Below are 14,260 nucleotides of genomic sequence, written 5' to 3' on the forward strand. Positions count from 1 at the left end.
GAAGCAGGAAAAGCCAACACTACGATCAGCATTGATTCATGGAGAGACCTTCGTCTGGTCAGCTAACATTACTGCCAAGCAGGTGAAATATAGAGTGATATTGTGGTTTTAGCTGACATGTGTCGCCTCACTGTTTTGAGCGATGCTGGTTCATCTCTATTTAGTTGACTTAACGGCCACAGGTGCCGCTGTTAGCAAGCATTTCTGAAAGTTACAAACAGTCCCTTTAACTTCGTCTCTTTTTGTCAAACTAAGTGCAGTAGGTTAATAAACTCGCTGTAAAGGCACTTTAACAGATTAGAGGAACTGTTAATCCCCGTAAAAGGACCCTAATGGTTTGCCAGGTGTTGTGAACCCCCAATATGCAGCCAGAATACCTGCAGGCTTCAGCTCCTCCTCTGCTGCTCAGTCACTGTGTCAATGGAGCACAGGCAGGCAGCAACTAGAGGGAGTACTGAGCTATTATTAGGGTATTTCTTATGCCCTTTTTTTTTTTTTTACATTACTTTCCTTCAATTTGCTGTGCATAAAAGGAGTAATGTTTATTATTTACCTGGAGATTATGGGAGCTCTGAGGTGACAGTAGAAAAGCCTGTGCACATCGAGGTGTAACCGAAGGGATCAGGACCGATGGGAGGAGGAGGAGGGTTATTTGGGGATTTCTGAAGCCTTCAGTCTTACTAAAGTAAACCGAACAGGTGAGCTACCTGCGATCCGCCCCTTGGCAGGTGGAACAAATAGCGGACCTCTCTGTCCTCTCATTCGTCTTCCTCCATCCATCCATGTATCTATTGTGTGAGCCAAGTCACGCACTGAGAACTGCGGGATATCGTGAATGTCAGCGTTCAGAGGAAAAGGAGAAGAAAGAGGTGAGTGAGTTTACTTCAGGACATAAAGCCTCTATTGTTTTAATGCTTTACGCTGTGATGCACCTGGAGTCACCGTGCGTAAATGTGCTGGTGCGGTGAATATTCTCACCCGAGTCTTATTTGTTTGAAATCCTTTTATCTGCAGAATTTAAGGGATGATTTTCAGTTTGACCTTTTTCCACATCTGATGTGTGATCAGCCAGGTAACATGGCCTCCTTGGTCTCCTTTATGCACCCATAGCACAACAATCTCCAGCCAGCTCTCCAGAACAGGATCACAGCTAGATGTAGGGTTAGTGTAGGCAAGGCAAGGCAAGGCAGCTTTGTTTGTATAGCACATTTCAGCAACAGGGCAATTCAAAGTGCTTTACATAAACATTCAAGAACATTGCGATAAAGTGCAAAAGAACATTAAGACATAATTAAAACAGTTATAAAAACATTAAAGATTAGAAAATAAAAACAAGCTAAAAATTAAAGGTAGGATAGAAGCTAAAATAGAGTATAACACACAAGAGTAAAAGCTCTAGTGCAGTATATAAGTATCAGTATCTGGTTTAATAAAAGGCAGCAGCAAACAGGAAAGTTTTAAGCTTTGATTTAAAAGAACTCAGAGTTGGAGTTGGTCCTGCAGGTTTCTGGGAGCTTGTTCCAAATATTTGGTGCATAAAAACTGAAGGCTGCTTCTTCATGTTTAGTTCTGACTATGGGGACACTAAGCAGACCTGATCCAGATGACCTGAGAGGTCTGGATGGTTCATACCATAGCAGAAGATCAGAAATGTATTTTGGCCCTAAACCATTTTGTGCTTTGTAAACCAGAAGCAGTATTTTGAAATCAATTCTCTGAGAGACAGGGAGCCAGTGTAGAGACCTCCTTAGTGTAGTCTTATCAACTAGTTTGTAATCGGTGTTTTTTTATATGGGCATATGGGTTTTATTTAAAGTAAACAGTTTGTCTTCCTAGTAAACTACATTTCCATTGTTTTTGGTAAATCCATTAGTGTTCATCATTGTAGAATTTGGTTTGTATGAATGACAATAAATGTCGACTATCCGAGGATATTACATTTCTTATTTAATTTTTTTTTTGTCTGTATCATCAATCATAAATGTGTTGTTATAGATATCAGATTATTGATATCCATCCTGTTGTACAGCCTTACCCATTGCAGTTGTCTCTAGTGCCTCATTTACAATAACATCTCAGTCTAATCTCAAATATTGTCACTGTATTTTATTTTATTTTTTAACAGGACTGGATCACTTTATCTGTCTGGCATTATAATACTGGACACAGTGGAATGAGAGTTGTGAGGTTGGTGCTGTGAATCCAACATGGAGGTAAGGAAGGATGGAGGAGGAGGGCCGTGGTCTTCTCCAGGAGCTTCTCCTGCTCCCTCCAACTCTGCCTGCTACAGGGGCTCCATCGTAGCCTTCATTTTCTTCTTCCTCGTTATCGGGGTCTTTGTAGGCCTGCTTATTGGTGAGTTTCACAATCATTCATTCATTCATTCACAGCTATTTAAACCACTCTGTTATACACCATTTCTAAACGGAATTATTCTGTAAGAAGAATAAACCATTTCTACTCTGTCGTCTCCAGCCTACCTGGCACAGGAGCAGCATTATTTTATGGAGACAGTGGAGCTGAAAGGTCTGAAGTATGATCCAGTTCTGCAGGATGAAGACTCTGGTTACTCCATAATACTGACCTCAGTTTTAAAGTCCAAGGTTAGTGCAGACTGTCACCATGTTGAAAGCCCAATATTTTCTTGAAGAAAAGTGTTAAATTGTACATTCTCCCATTCTTACAGATTAAAACTGTCTTCACTGCCTCATCGATATCACATCACTACGTTGATTGGAATATTGTTGCCTATGGGTGAGTGAAAGCTGAACTGAGGTAGATGATTTTATTCCAAGTGTAAAAAGCATCCAGACAATTAAACAAACAGCATAATCTGTTTCTTCCCAGTAACGTTAATGGTGACGTGATGGCAACATTCAGACTGGTCTTCAGGGTTTCCAAGATCCAGCAGTATTCAGACAACTTTGTTCAGGACCTGCTGAGAGCAGGACTCAGCTCAGTGATGCATGGGAAACCACTGGAGGTGCCAGAATTTGGAGAGATCAACGCTATCATCTTACTGGGTAGTAAAATTATACTGTCATCGGTTGATTGTCTATGGTCCTACAAGTGGGTGTGTGTAGTGGGAGTGACAAAAATAGGCCACAGCTGTGTGATGCATTGTGTCAGGCTTCCAAGGTCCTCACAGGATCTAATGTTTGTCTTTCTCCTCAATTCTAGGAGCCAGTGGGAAGTCATTTTATGCAATTGGAGATGAGATGATAGGTGAGTGAATATGTAGACCCATGTTTAAGTGTGCCTACTAATATTCCTCCAGCATATGTTTGCAGCGTCTTGGAATGCCAAATGGGTTGTGTTTTTAATATCAAGGCAGATAGTGTGACATTCAAATTCAAATCACGGACATCTTATTACCCATCTCCCATGTTGAAATCACATTAGGAATGGATCTCTTCATGTAGTATGGACAGGAGGAATAATTACAGTGACCAATAACTCTTGCAATGTACATATGGGCATGTGAGTCTTGTGAAAAATGTGAAAGCTCTGTAATATTAATTGAATTGCACTAAAGCACTGCCATCCTCCTTGCACCTAAATACGTTATGTGAAAACAAATTACATTATAAGGAAATTTTCATATTGTACCTCTCATCCTGACATGTTTCTATCATCTGGGCTCTCCAGCCAGGTGTCCTGACAAAACCTTCACTTGTGACAATGGAGAATGCGTCACCAAATTGAATCCAGAGTGTGACTTCAGCCCCGACTGTGCAGATGGATCTGATGAAGCTCGTTGTGGTGAATGACTTGAAACTACTGCTGCCCTTTTAAGCCTCATTATTCAATTTTCTTTTTCAGTTGTTATTGGTAAATATTCTGGCACTGACGGGTCATATTGTAAATGTGAGGTTACTGAATAACCTGTAACTTAACCACAACCTTTCCCCTCAGCCTGTGGTACACGTCCCGCTATGGGGAGTCGGGTAGTGGGTGGTGAGGATGCTCGGCAAGGGGAGCTGCCGTGGCAGGTCAGTCTGAGGCTCCATGGACGCCACACATGTGGAGCCTCCATCATCAACGAACGCTGGCTGGTCAGTGCGGCACATTGCTTTGAGAGGTAGGCATCATTTCCAAGTCACTGAGGAGTTATTTGTAAATCTCCCAAGCAGTGACATTAACTATATTAACCACAACAACATTACAAAATTAAGGGGCAAACAAATTGTGCTATTAAGTCACTTGCGTGGATATATGACATGCATATTTTAAACTGTTATGTCATCTTTTTCTTTTCTGTCTCTAGGGACAACGACCCCAGAGAGTGGACGGCCCTTGTAGGGGCCAGACTAGTGAGCGGTGATGAGTCAGAGTCCACAATGATTAACATCAAGTCGCTGGTTGTGTCTCCAGACTACAACCCTTCGACCAGTGACAACGATGTAACTGTGCTGGAGCTGGAGACCCCTGTCACCTTCAACTCTTACATCCAGCCCGTCTGCCTGCCCTCCCCATCTCATGTGTTTGCCCCCGGACAGAACTGCGTGGTGTCAGGGTGGGGCGCACTACACCAGTTTAATGGTGAGTCTGCCTGCAGGAGTTACATCTCAACACATCAACAGATGAGGGCTCGTTTTTGTACCAAATACTCTGACATCAATTAGCTTTTAATATTTTGAGAATGATTATTTTTAGCTCTCAGGTAATTTTTTCCTGTAAGATGATAATGAGAAAAACAAATAACTTATAATGTGGATACAATAACTAAATAAGGCAATTAAATTTAATTAAATTATTGTAGGCATGTTGAAATCTGATCAGTATGAGTAATTCAGTTGTGCTCTTCTGCCATTCAGCTGAGGTGCCCCCTACACTGCAGAAGGCGGTGGTGAAAATCATCAACTCCAAAGTGTGCAATAAATCATCAGTGTACAGAGGAGCTGTTTCTCACAATATGATGTGTGCCGGATTCCTGCAGGGCCAGGTGGACTCATGTCAGGTCAGAGCTCTTACACTTGGTTCACGTAAGGCAGCTACAATAGCACAAACTATCAACTTACATTTTCTTACAATACTTTCTTGTCTTGGGGCAAAGTTTGTAAACACACACTGATGACCTTGAAACTATAAGTAGGGTCATAATAACTATGTTAATACTGGTCCCACCCTAAAAATAGAGGCCTGTAGGCTGTTGCTGTTATTTTCATCTCAGCATAACATGATGTGTGCTGTTCATTTTACAGTTAGAGTGAGAAAACATGGCACATTCAACTCATAGCACATTTTATGGCAAACAGTCCAAAAGTATACAGAATTAAAATAATACATTCTGACAATTAATTTATCTGAATACAGACATTTCTGTTTTCTTTGCTCAGCAACCCTGAAAGTGGTAGCAACTTGGTGCCCTGCTTTTAAAAATGTCTTATGCACTTACATGGAGACTTGAACCTCTGTCCCACTTGTTTGCAGCTTGTCCTTAATAGAATAGGTCATTGAATTTTCTAAACAAGGTTTCATTTATTCATCCATAAAATCATGGAAATTACAGTGCTCCCATCCTAGTCAATCCACACTGATTACCTGACATTAAACCAAACTTTTGTTTAAACAGGAAAGTCTTTCACATGACAACAGCACTGTGCCTAGTAACTGCTCTCTCATCAGAGAATCAGAAGTCTTGTGTTTTCCCTGCAGGGTGACTCTGGAGGGCCTCTGGTGTGTGAGGGGGCCCCTGGGAGGTTCTTCCTGGCTGGGGTGGTGAGTTGGGGTGTGGGCTGTGCCATGATCAACAGGCCTGGGGTCTATTCCCGCGTCACCAGGCTCCGCAACTGGATCCTAAGCTACGCAGATCCCAGCTTGGTCCCTGATTACTTCCAGTATGTTCCTCCCATGCCAGTTACTGTGCCTAATAATCCGCCAGTACCCAGGACCATAGCCATGGATGTGTTACCTGCACCGACACTACCTGGTAATGGCATACTGAAAGCAGCTTAATCAAGAGAAAGAGAAACGTAATGCAGAAATGCATAAAAATAGTATCACAAATACTTGTGTGGTTTAACCCTCATGCTCTCTGTCCATCATGTCCTCCAGCCTTGAACTGCAGTGGAAACTTTCAGTGTAGCGCCACCACCTGCATAGGCAAGATCAACCCAGAGTGTGATGGCGTCCCAGACTGCCCCAACCAGGCCGACGAAAGAAACTGTGGTAAGTTTATATGTGTAAAGGAGTGCACATACTTGATTTAAAGGTATGGTTGGTGGTTCTGCTCAATTAAATTTTTTGTTATATTTGTTGACATTACATCCCGACAGCAATCTATCAAATTGGACTGCCTGTCTTCCTGTGCAGAATCTGCCCGTGCACTTATTGCGCATCATCGGAGTCTTCCACAAGCTGCTAGCTTGACAGTTTTCAGTATGAATAATAGCCATGTTCGTATGATATGTTTGTGTTCATAATGATCATTTTGGGGGAGTGGCTTTGGAGGGAGGCCTGAACAGATGGATTGTCAGTGTTGCCGACTTAGTTTTAGTTTTAGTTAGCAGCTATTGCTGCTAGCTACTTTCATTGGAAAAGAGTTGGCAACACTGAGCTCGGTTTTTCGGTTGGATCATTTTTTAAATCTAGTGTAGTCTTGCTAGTTTCTCAAGATTACCGACCCTACCTTTAAAGGAAATGCTTCTGATGTGTGTTTTTTTGTTTCAGACTGCGGCGTACGTCCTGCGTTGGGCGCCCAGAGAATCGTGGGTGGAGTAACAGCTCGAAGGGGGGAGTGGCCTTGGATTGGCAGTCTGCAGCACCAGAGACTTCACCGTTGTGGTGCCACGCTCATTCAATGCAAATGGTTACTCACAGCGGCACACTGCGTCAAAAAGTACTGTGGAACCTGAACTTCACCACAATAATATTTGTTTATATAAAAAATAACTCCATCCAGAATGATACTGAGCCTGTCTTCATTTTTAACCCCCAGTGACCCAAGCCCCTCTGACTGGGCTGTGAGCCTGGGATCTGTGCTGCGCTCTGGGTTAGGAGCCCTGGTCATCCCCATCCAGAGGATTGTCATCCACCCAGCCTTCAATGGCACCAACATGGACCATGACGTGGCTCTGTTAGAGCTGGCAGTCCCAGCCCCCACGTCCTACACCATCCAGTCTGTCTGTCTCCCCTCATCGGTGCACCGCTTCCTCAACAATGCAGAGTGCTTCATCACAGGCTGGGGATCCATGAGGGAAGGAGGTGAGAGATGTAAAATTTTCCAGGAAGCATTAAACAATTGCAGAATAATGTTATATGTTATAGACATCATTATCCTCAGGGAATTTTAACAAGTGTCTGGTAAAAGCAAGAGAACATTGGAGGAGCATAAGCTTCCACATTATTATGATCCTTTGGTCTCAAAACTTATTTTTTTAAATGATAATAAAGATTTTTGTACAGACCTTACAGCTCCATTATTCCATCAACAACGCAATATGATATAAATAAGGGACAATGTACAGCGAGCTGGTCATTATTGTGAAATAAACCCCAACAGGGTGGTGGACCCCGACGCAAACCCCTGAAGGGGTTTATTTCACAACAATGACTTGGTGGCTGTACATTATCACGCTTATTACACGGCTACAAACTTATGAAATCAATCACTGGGCACAAAAACGCTCCGCCAGATTTCGACATCAGAACTGCGCCCATAGCAATGGTCTGTTATACATAGCAACGGTCTGCTATAAAGAAATAACAAACTATAGAACACCGTGATTGACCAATCAGAATCCAGTATTCAACAAAGCCGTGTAATAAAAAATGCAGTGAAACACTATCAAATGGTCTGTTCTAGGGCTGCAAATAACAATTATTTTCATTGTCGATTCATCTGTTGATTATTTTCTCAATTAATTAATTAGTTGTTTGGTCTATCAAATGTCAGAAAATGGTGAAAAATGTCGATCGATGTTTCCCAAAGCCCAAGATGACGTCCTTTTGTTTTGTCCACAACTCAAAAAGATTCAGTTTACTGTCATAGAGGAGTAAAGAAACCAGAAAATATTCACATTTAAAAAGCTGGAATCAGAGAATTCTGACTTCTAGTCTGTTCACACAGTATTTCTCACTTACCCTTTTGGTATGTAGTCATGCAGATCGTTTCACTTTTATCTGCTGAGCTTCTGTCTTATCTACCACTGAAACTCCTGCTGCTAAACCAGAACAATTGAGGAGAGTGGAATTTGGTTTGTGGTGCTCACAGCAGTAACAAAAGACATATTAAAAAATGCAACATCAACTTGTCTTTCAAGAAATGGTGTTGTAATAATATAATATAGCTATGATTTTTTGGCACAGGTTCGTTGACCAACCTGCTGCAGAAAGCTGCAGTGAGCATCATTCAGCAGGCAGACTGCCAGCGGTCGTATGGAAACGTGCTGACTCCTAACATGATGTGTGCTGGTTACATGGAGGGAGGCAGGGACACCTGTTTGGTAAGATGCAGGACATTCTACTATGTGACCCAAATACCTTTTACACAGCCTGGAAATGGGCCGGACATCTGGCTGGTACCGTCTTGGCATCATCTGAGCGTTAAGATTGTGGACCAAGATTACATAAGTGCTCAGAGGCTCAGGGGAAATAAGGCCATGGTTGTGATAAATCTTTTTACAGTGGATGGTTAACCAGGTCAGAGCAAAGTAAAGTTATTCTTTAAAGGTTTCTAGGAATTGTCTTTGGAAAAAGTAAAAGCATATGAAAAATTCATGGTTTGAAAAAACTTGTTGGATATTATAATGATGGAGAAAACCAAGTGTTGCTTGTTCAGGAACATTGCAGCACTTGTGTGAGAGATGCTTATCTGATGGGAGAGAGTAGACTTTCCTTCCTAAAAATACAGAGCCCCTCTTCTCACCCGCTTCCTCTCTGTAATCTTCTTATGTAAGGAAACCCACATGCATTCCTGTCTCGGTCAAAGCACCTGGCATCTCAGCAGCGATCCAAGTGACATTCTCTTTGTACCTTACTCTTCTGCTTCCTCACTCGTCCTTAATCAATTATTTTATTCTCCTTTTCATGCTGGAGACTGCGTTGCATTGAGGTTATTTTAATTTCTAAAAAATTAATAAAAAGCCACTCTTTCTCCCCTCTCATTCAGGGAGACTCTGGAGGGCCGCTGACCTGTCGGGAGCCCTCTGGCCAGTGGTTTATTGCTGGAGTGACCAGTTGGGGACATGGATGTGGGCGAATTGGTTTCCCGGGGGTTTACACTCGTGTAACGTATGTCAGGCAATGGATATCTACATACCTCCCTTTCTGAAGAGGCAAAAAAGGAGCTTAAACCGCAAAAAGATGATAAACCCAAATGGATTTTCCTGATAAAACTGTACTGTACGAGGACCAAAGTCATGCTAAAAGCCACATGTACATAGTTTCCACAGTATTGACCTGTGTGACCTACTGGTCATAGGTGCTGTTTGTAATACTGTGCAGTCATCTGGACTGGGACCATCCTCTTTCATAATGTACTGAAGAAATAAGGAGAATTCTGAACTGTGGCTTATGGACATCCTGCTAGCACATGCATGGTTTAAAGTATTTATTTCCGTTATTTATTTTCCTGACCGGTAAACTTACTGTGCATGGTGTATTTTTTTCATTTTGTGTGGGTTCAGAATATATGTGGTTCATTTATGGGTACATTTCCTTGTCTTTTTTGTAGGGCTGCCTCCTCTTAGTCAATCAGTCGACTAATCTGTTGTTTTGGTCTAAGTCGACAAAGATTTCTTAAGTCGATTAGTCATTATTTTATGTTTTTTTCATGCTGAATTACTTATTTCCAAGGAACTTTTTAGCACATCTCTGGTAAACACCAGATTTCAAGTGGTGCTTTTGTGCGATTCTTGTGTGGAGAGCTGTAAAACACAGATGTAAGTGAGTGTAAGTCGACTTTCTTTGGTTGAGGACAGCCCTATTTTGTTCTTTTCTATTTTTTAGAAAATAAGACAAACATGCAGTGTAATAATTGTTACTGAAAGGTGGGTTTTCTGGGAAAAATATAGTTCTGTATGAAAAAGTGGTGCTGGAATTAGCTTTAGAGGAATTTTAACTTGAGTTTGATAAATTCATGGTGATATTTCATTGATATACACTCTTTTTTGATGAGACTCAAGAGAGGACTCTGATTAACAAGATTTATTGATTTTTCATAATGATCATTCCATTTGCTCACAATCACACTGCAAATAATGTTCACAAGCTTTTGTGGCTCTCACTTCCCTACATAAACTCAGCTGGGTAGGAAAAAAAGGGTTTCAAGACATCTGACAAGCCGTGCACATACAGCTGAGAAAGGTTCAGTACCCCTTGTACAGCGAGGCAGACCCTGCTGAAACAAACCCACTACTGTGGAGGGCGGCAGATAGAGTGACAACTAGAAAACAGGTCAGACAAAACAGTTTTGTTCTCCAGGCGTACTTTGATATCGGACTGTTTGGAGGCTTGTGAATGTCAGGTTCACGGTTGTGAAAACACCAAGTCGGTCCTTAAGTCTTCCTTTTGATTGTGTAAGTAGGTCTTTTAGAGTAAAAGCTTGTTAAGGAAAGTCAGTGTTGTCCCTTAAGGGCTCCAGTTGTGCAGCTTGTTTTCTAGGCACAAATATTTAGTCTCTCTCTGAGCATCAACACAATGAAAAGAACAGGTATAAACACATACTGTTAGAATTACTCCAAAAAACAAAAGCTGTAGTGCTGCAGTTGACTGATGCAAGACTGTCACATTGCAACAGTACTTTTATTTTTAAACTGCTTATCCTATTCACACAGGGTTGAAACATTTCCCAGCATGCACTGCTCAAGATATGGGGTACACCTTGGACAGGTTGCCAGTCAGTCACAGGGCTAGCACGCACTTACAGACACATTCACACTTATGTTCACTCCAACAGACAATTTAGAGTTTCCAATTCTCCTCACTTATATGTCTTAACACACACAGGTGTAAATTACAGCTTTTTATAATGCATGATTACTTGTTAACCAGAAGATTAATTATTCATAATGACAAAAAAACACACAAATAATTAAACTTTGTAACTGAACTGTTCCTCAGAGCAAAATCAAAATGTCCACAGAGACATTGTTATGGCCAGAGTCCACAGGCTCTGTGAGGTATTGTGATGATGATGATGATGGTGGTGTGCTGCTGCTGTGCACAGCGCCTGGCCTCCAGTGGAAACACTGTGCTCCTCTTCGCTGTAAAGCAGCAGCCCGAGGAAGGGAAGGGTGACAAGGGGTGTTCACATGCGAGCTCTTTCCCTCTGTAATCTGGAGTTGTATGTTCGGGACACGGTGTTCCAGGCATCCATATATCGGTCCATACACATGGCAATACATTTCTGTGAGGAGAAAAACAGCGACATTAACACGATTCATGATCATTTTATTTATTTATTCTTAAACTTTATTGCAGGAGTTAACATAACTTTACATTTGCTTACATATGATGATGATGATGTTCATATTTATATCAATGTTTATAAACTGGGGGAAAAAAAATTCGGAAACTTGTGTTTGGTGGATTATTTCTCTGTTGTTACAATGCTGTATTGTATTATACATCGTTGGAAAGCCTGTTTATTTACTCTCACAATAATGTCCAACTTGTAAGGATCATGCATTTGTGGGATGACCAGCACAGCTGATTATGTGGGTAACTTTTTTTCCCAGTTTATATTTTATAGTGAACAGGTAAAAATGATAGGATATTAGAAAAGATAAAGAAATAAAGAAAATAACTGAAATGAAAACAAGGAAAAGATTAAGGATAAAAGTAAATAAATAAACAGAAAAATTATCTTTTCAAAGGCTGCAACTAACTATTTTCACTGTAAATCATTCTGCCAATTATTTTCTTAATTAATCATATGATGATGATGTTCATACTTACATCTATGTTTATATATTTTATAGTGAACAGGTGAAAATTATGAGTCTTTGGAATATAACTCATCAAAAACTGATGAAAAGTGCAAAGTACAGGACTTAAATTGACATATTCAGATTGCTTGTTTTGTCTGACCAATAGTCCAAAACATTCCCTTCACTATCATAGAAATCAAAGAGAGCAGCAAATCTTCACATGAGGTTATCATAGATGATCAAAATTACAGATTTTCTGTCAATTGACTATAATCTCTTTACACCTGAAAGCAAGCTGCTCATTATGGCCCAGCACATACCTGCTCTGAGTTGTCCAGCGTGCTTCCAGGTTTACCTATGCACTTCTTAAAGCATTTGTCTGTCATTCTCTGAAACACAAAAGTTTGTTATGGGTTATTAGTGACAGCTGACAGTTCACAACATCACCTGGTAGGTATTTAGTTGATGTTTTATAGATGAAAACACTCTGAGACGTCTGGTTTAAAGGTAAGGCACATCTGTATAGTCAAAGGCTTCAGGAGGTTACATCATGTCAACAGCATTTCAATGACTAGCTAGCTGAGTTACTACTGTTTGAGTAATGTTTCATTAATGTGGTGTAATATCAGTGACAATATCTCAATGTAACGTTGTGAGAGGACTGATAAAGGTGCTCGTATCATCCCCAGTAAACGTTACTGTATTTAATGTTACTCTTCCACTCTCTAAGTTAAGTTTGTATGCTCGTCTTGGTAGCTTAGCACCGGTGTCCATTGGTTACCTGCAGCAGCTCCTGAGCGTTAGCCACCGCGATCTGGACCTTCACCTGCTCCATGATCGTCCCGGTGTCCACTTTACCACCGGATCCACCTCCACCGGCCGAGAAGTCTGAACCGAACCCGTCCATTATCTACCGGAGTCGTTACCGAAAGCTGTAGCGTTTATCTGTCTTCTTTAAATACACGTGTGGACGGACGGCTACAGCAGCACGGTTAACAGGCTAGCGTTAGTTTTGGATGCCCTTGACTGCGGCGGAAATCTGTATACGTCACTTCCGTAGAGAGGGGATTCCGATATGGGAAGTGTAGTTTTTGGTGAGCGGACAGAACTACAGCTCTTTGGCTCCTTTCCAGTGGATCCCTGTGGATTTTTTTAAAGAAATAGTGGAAATGAACAACTGCTTTTTTTTGTTTACATTTTCATTTTTATTCCTCATTGTTGTAGATCTATAGTACAACGGTACTATGGAGTAGTAGGGTCACATTGAGGGGGAAAAAAAAATCTGAGATTTAGAGAAGTTTAAGAGAAAAAAGTCGTATATATTATGAGAATAAAGTCAAAATATTATAAAGTAATAATTTTACGTGTTATTTTCTTTTTTTCCTCGTAAAGTTATGACTTTATTCTCATAATATTACGTTTTTATTCTCGATATATTACGACTTTTTTCTCGTAAAGTTATGACTTTTTTCTTGTAATTTTACGACTTTTCTTCTCGTAATTTTGCGACTTTTTTTCTCGTTATATCATGACTTTTTTTCTCGTAAATTTATGACTTTATTCTCATTATATTACGACTTTTTTCTCGTAATATTATGACTTTTTTCTTGTAATTTTACGACTTCTTTCTTGTAATTTTACGACTTTTTTCTCGTTATATCACAACTTTTTTCTCGTAAATTTACGACTTTTTTTCTTGTAAAGTTATGACTTTATTCTCATTATATTACAACTTTTTTTCTCGTAAATTTATGACTTTATTCTCGTAATTTTACACCTTTTGTTCTCGTAATTTTATGACTTTTTTTCTCATTTATATTACAACTTTTCCTATATTCTTGATATATATATATATATATATCTCAGATTTTTTTTTCCCTCAAGGTGGCCTTAAAACTCCGTCGTACATTAGAAGTATCAAAAATACATTTAAAAATATCACAATATTATATGTATTTCTAATTTATACTTTATTATAAACGATATAAAGCCCTGTATTGTGTTGAAAGTTTTATTTTGAAATGATTTACCGGAAGTGTAAGTGCGTCTGCATTGACGCTAATTCTACTAGTTTAGCAGTTCCTCGCTGTCACCACTAGAGGGCAGCAAACACTGATTTTAAATAAATAGATAGATAGATAGATAGATAGATAGATAGATAGATAGATAGATAGATAGATAGATAGATAGATAGAGTAACTTTATTAATCCCCTGGGAAATTCAAGTTCCCAGCATCACAGTTCCATAGTGCAAAACATGTTAGTAAAAACGCAATTAAAAAGTTAGTAGTGCAAAGTACAAAATACAAAAATGTTTACCAGATATAAAAATACAAGGAGATGAAGAAAACTGTTAAAACTGAATATAGTGCAGGGTAACAACTGAG

At 40.1% G+C, this 14,260-nt stretch overlaps 2 protein-coding genes across 2 annotated transcripts; one reads left to right on the forward strand and one right to left on the reverse strand.

Moving 5' to 3' along the window:
* Nucleotides 1–575: 575 nt before the first annotated feature.
* On the forward strand, nt 576–9,654 carry tmprss9 (transmembrane serine protease 9). The gene is made up of 16 exons (XM_074635292.1): nt 576–869; nt 2,126–2,355; nt 2,476–2,603; nt 2,687–2,754; nt 2,848–3,023; nt 3,181–3,225; nt 3,649–3,762; nt 3,916–4,081; nt 4,268–4,542; nt 4,818–4,960; nt 5,659–5,932; nt 6,058–6,171; nt 6,673–6,841; nt 6,941–7,206; nt 8,311–8,447; nt 9,113–9,654. Exons 2-16 carry the CDS (start codon nt 2,208–2,210, stop codon nt 9,272–9,274), a joined length of 2,385 nt encoding a protein of 794 aa, XP_074491393.1. The 5' UTR covers nt 576–869; nt 2,126–2,207; the 3' UTR covers nt 9,275–9,654.
* A 480-nt stretch (nt 9,655–10,134) lies between these two features.
* On the reverse strand, nt 10,135–12,926 carry timm13 (translocase of inner mitochondrial membrane 13 homolog (yeast)). The gene is made up of 3 exons (XM_074635293.1): nt 12,655–12,926; nt 12,194–12,262; nt 10,135–11,350 (listed from the first exon to the last, which is right to left on the reverse strand). Exons 1-3 carry the CDS (start codon nt 12,778–12,780, stop codon nt 11,252–11,254), a joined length of 294 nt encoding a protein of 97 aa, XP_074491394.1. The 5' UTR covers nt 12,781–12,926; the 3' UTR covers nt 10,135–11,251.
* Nucleotides 12,927–14,260: the final 1,334 nt, after the last annotated feature.

Source organism: Sebastes fasciatus, chromosome 5, assembly GCF_043250625.1.
Source record: "Sebastes fasciatus isolate fSebFas1 chromosome 5, fSebFas1.pri, whole genome shotgun sequence".
Taxonomy (NCBI): Eukaryota; Metazoa; Chordata; class Actinopteri; order Perciformes; family Sebastidae; genus Sebastes; species Sebastes fasciatus.

Coding starts and splice junctions, on each gene's coding strand:
- tmprss9 (XM_074635292.1), top strand. CDS start 2,208: ATGGAGGTAAGGAAGGATGGAGGAGGAGGGCCGTGGTCTTCTCCAGGA. Junction 4,961..5,658: donor GCCAGGTGGACTCATGTCAG/GTCAGAGCTCTT, acceptor TTTTCCCTGCAG/GGTGACTCTGGAGGGCCTCT. Junction 5,933..6,057: donor ACCTGCACCGACACTACCTG/GTAATGGCATAC, acceptor CATGTCCTCCAG/CCTTGAACTGCAGTGGAAAC.
- timm13 (XM_074635293.1), bottom strand. CDS start 12,780: ATGGACGGGTTCGGTTCAGACTTCTCGGCCGGTGGAGGTGGATCCGGT. Junction 12,263..12,654: donor ACGCTCAGGAGCTGCTGCAG/GTAACCAATGGA, acceptor TTTGTGTTTCAG/AGAATGACAGACAAATGCTT. Junction 11,351..12,193: donor CGCTGGACAACTCAGAGCAG/GTATGTGCTGGG, acceptor TTCTCCTCACAG/AAATGTATTGCCATGTGTAT.